Source organism: Carlito syrichta, unplaced genomic scaffold (genome assembly GCF_000164805.1).
Source record: "Carlito syrichta isolate Samal-C Ts95f unplaced genomic scaffold, Tarsius_syrichta-2.0.1 Scaffold304449, whole genome shotgun sequence".
Taxonomy (NCBI): Eukaryota; Metazoa; Chordata; class Mammalia; order Primates; family Tarsiidae; genus Carlito; species Carlito syrichta.
The window spans coordinates 49464-53379 of record NW_007248545.1 but is presented as its reverse complement, the minus strand read 5'-3'; the positions used below and the strand labels follow the sequence as shown (position 1 = coordinate 53379).

Here is a 3916-nt window from a genome sequence, read left to right as displayed (position 1 = left end):
ACACACACACACACACACACACACACACACACACACACACACACACACACACACGCAGTATCTACAGAATAAGTCAAAGGTTGGCATCCAGAGCCTGAAGTCAGGATAGAACTCTTGGCACTCTGCACTACAACACCATGATGAGTCCCATCTAGACAAAAAAGTAACATTGGCCTAAGCTTGAATTGAAGAGTCTGTTTTGTTAGGCTGTGCCCAAAACAGCCAGATCAGGAAAGTCTTTCACTTCTCCCACTTCGCTGAAAGGCTGTCCACCTTGGTTGAACGTCAGCTTGTACCGTAACCGGATAGGTTCCTGGGATAGAAATACAAGAAATTAAGTCAGTGGGGAGAACTAAGAGGCCAACCCAACCAGTAGTCACCAAGGAACAGCAGGTGAATGTTCAAGTCAAGAGAGGCCTTTAAACAACTATATGACATGACACCCTGGCCTGGCCTTTTTGGGATTACAACAAGAGAAGCCAAGCACAGATCCTGAGAGCCTTTCTACACTTCTGCAGTCCTGGGATCCTGAGATGGGCTGCCACTCAGACAGACCAGCTAAGGAATATTGCCTCACCCTTTCAGAGGACTCCATGGGATTAGGGAGAGTTCATGTATCCATTCCTTGGTCCAGCTATGACAATCCATCATAGATCTTTCAGTGAGCCAAAGGAAAACAGACTTGGGCAAAGGATATTCAACACACCCTTCCCAAACCAGAAACTTTAGAGCAAGGCCTCAATATGCCTCTCTCTCCACCCACAGAGTTAACTCCCTACAGTTCATGGGCCCCCATTTTCCTACTACCAAAGATACCAGAACATACTTTGTGTGGATTGTCAAGCAGCAGTATCTGAGATATCACAGCTGGAGGCATCAAAGGACTGAATGCAGGAAGCTTGGAGCTGGATGCCGGCTGCAGCTTGACTCTCATTGACTATGGGGGAAAAACCCAACATGAAACTCATTCCTGACTACAGCTTCCAGGAGGGAAATCAGGTGAGTGGGAGCCTGACCTCCAACCACCTCTCCAAGAGAAAATGGGCTTCTCATGAGACTTGTTATCCAGAGACACGAGAGCCAAACATACATTAATTGATGAAAGGATCCAACAGGCCTTTCCTCCCACCACAGAATATGTCTGAAGTCATGTGGTCAATGGTTGGCATCTGAGAGGCATCATCAACAGCGAGGGCACATGTTGGGTTAAATTCTAACTCTGCTTCTTACTAGCTCTGTGATTTGGGGCGAAATATTTAATTTCTGAGCCCTGGGGTGATAATTTGTAAAACAAAGTAATAACAGTACATATGCCACAAGCCTATCATAAGAACTGAATGCGTGTCTTTATTTTTGTCTGTCTTGAATCTTTTCCTTTGGGACACGTCCCCTCCGCTGTGATTGTGGTATGGCTGTTAAATCAGTGAGGCCGGCCCTACCTCCCCTGAAAGAGTGGACATATTATCCCATATTGGCCGGGTATCTCATATCCCTGAACACAAGTTACTGTCAGAGGTACAGAAATAACACCAACAAGACCAATCAGAGCCCTTTCTCGGGTAATTAATGTGCATGCCTCATGCCAGTTGAGTTTCTTTTGGAGGTAATGAGGGTTAAGAACCATGCAACCCTTGAGCTGCTGGTAGCCACTTTTCTGCTTTGTGGAGAGACTGTCAGGGAATAGTCCCAAACAGAAAAGCAAGAGTCAAGGGATGGAAAGAGACAGATTCTTAAGGAATCATTTAAGAACCTACCTGGGTCCACTCATATCTGAAGTCATACATTCAGGAATCTGCAGTTAAGTGAGTCATTACATTCCCACTTAATCTTAAACTAATTTCAGTGAAGATTCTGTCCTTTACACCAAACAGACAATGCCCCAGCAGAGGACCTGGTGCTGAAAAATGATAGCCAGCCACTACCAAAAAATTCAAAGGAGATGGCCAGGAGATAACTCACCTTTGGCACAGCCACCTGAAACATGATGTCCCAGACAGGCTGGGTAGCAGTGCTCATCATGGTCAAGAGCAGCACCTGCACCTCTGGGTGACCAGGTGCTCCAGTCTGGGAGAAGTGGAGCAGAATTCTGAACCCATTCCGGTCATACACGATCAGAGGCGGTAGGTTGCCTGGTAAAGAGGGACCCAACCAGAAGGGTTAACACTACTACAGATTCCCCAGCCAGCTAGGCTTGAAGGGATAGGCACATTATCACTAAAGGCTGTGCTTCTCTTCTCAGAGCATCTCCTGACTTAACTTCTACGCCAACATACTCCAAGTCCTCATCACTCTAGCTGGACTCCTATGCCCTCCAAACTGACCTCTCCCCCCATCCAACCACCCTAAGACATTGCCAGTTTTAAAAAAAGTAAAACATTTTGAAGGAGATATGAGTATGATAAAAATCATGCACTAACACTATAGAAAATATAGCATTGTCATAAAGAATGAAGTAAAAAAAAAAAAAAAAAAACCAACCCTTAATTCAACCCAGAAATAAGCATTGCTAACATTTAGGCTTATTTGCTATTGGTCTCTTTTGTACATACACACACACACACACACACACACACACACACACACACCCCTTATATTTAACTGTACAAAACTGTAATGATACCAAATCTGTCAAATTAAATGGTTTACTAAAATTCCAATGGAAAGCTGGGCTCGGTGGCTCAGCCTGTAATCCCGCACCTTTGGGAGGCTGAGGTGAGTGGATTGCCTGAGCCCGCGGGTTCGAGGCCCTCCTGGGCAGTGAGACCTCATCTCTACAATAAATCAAAAAATCAGCTGGGTGTGGTAGTGCATGCCTGTAATTCCGGCTACTCGGAAGGCTGAGGTGGAAGGATCACTGAAGCCCAGCAGGCGAGGCTGCGGTGGCCGGGAGCAGCCACTGCACTCCAGTCTGGGTGACCGAGTGAGACTCTAACTCAAAAAAAAAAAAAAAAAAAATTCCAATGGAAATCCTAAAGACATTGTTTTAATTCAGTCAAGAATTGATGCTAACATTAATTTTGGGGGAAAAAATATATGAAAGTAATCAAGAAATAAAAAATAAAAAGAGGGGCAGGGCTATTTGTATTAGTAAATACAGATAAAACTGCAACTCAAATAAAATGGTATTAAACAGAACATGCAGAACAAGCTCACATATGAGATTTTATTTAACCTGATAAGAATACATTTCAAAATCAGTGGCTGATTCAATGAATGGTATTCACATGACTGGTTAACCAACTTGGAAAAATACCTTAATGAAAATCTTTATCTCATGCCAAACATCACTTATTAAAATGTTGTAAAAAATACAGTGTAAAAAAATATATAGTTTAGAGCTAGGCATGGCAGCTCATGCCTGCGGTCCTAGCTACTTGGGAGGTTAAGGTAGGAGGATTACTTGATCCCAGGAGTTCAAGGCTGCAATGAGCAATGATCATGCCACAGTACTCCAGTCTGGGTGATGCAGGGGAATTCCATCTCTTAAAAAAAAAATTTAGGCTGGGTGCAGTGGGTCAAGCCTACAATACAAGCACTTTGGGAGGCCAAGGCGAGAGGATGCCCGAGCCTGCGGGTTGGAGACCAGCATGGGCAACATGGTGAGACCTTGTCTCTATAATAAATTAAAAAATCAGCTGGGCATGGTCGCACGTGCCTGTAGTTCCAGCTACTTGGAAGGCTGAGGTGGAAGGATCACCTGAGCCCAGCTGGTCAGTCTGTGGTAGCCAGGAGCATGCCACTACACTCCAGCCTGGGTGAGAGAATGAGACTCCAAACTAAAAAAAAAAAACAAAAACAAAAACAAAAAATTAAAAGAAAAAAGCATGTCCAAAGATGCTCTTTGAGTACTGTTCTTTTTTTTTTTGAGTTGGAGTCTCACTCTGTCGCCCAGACAGGAGTGTAGTGGCCACTCCCG

At 44.4% G+C, this 3916-nt stretch overlaps 1 protein-coding gene across 3 annotated transcripts in view; it reads right to left on the bottom strand.

The window, feature by feature from the left end:
* Positions 1-92: 92 nt before the first annotated feature.
* GGA2 (golgi associated, gamma adaptin ear containing, ARF binding protein 2) overlaps positions 93-3916 on the bottom strand; it is a 44181-nt gene continuing 40357 nt past the window's right edge. For all 3 annotated transcript variants that reach the window (XM_008059936.1, XM_021713308.1, XM_008059938.2), the window contains exons 15-17: positions 1960-2129; positions 827-937; positions 93-313 (exon numbers count right to left, since the gene is read on the bottom strand). In XM_008059936.1, the coding sequence (XP_008058127.1) occupies positions 203-313; positions 827-937; positions 1960-2129 (392 nt within the window). In that variant the 3' untranslated portion in view covers positions 93-202. The remainder of the gene's footprint in view (positions 314-826; positions 938-1959; positions 2130-3916) is intronic.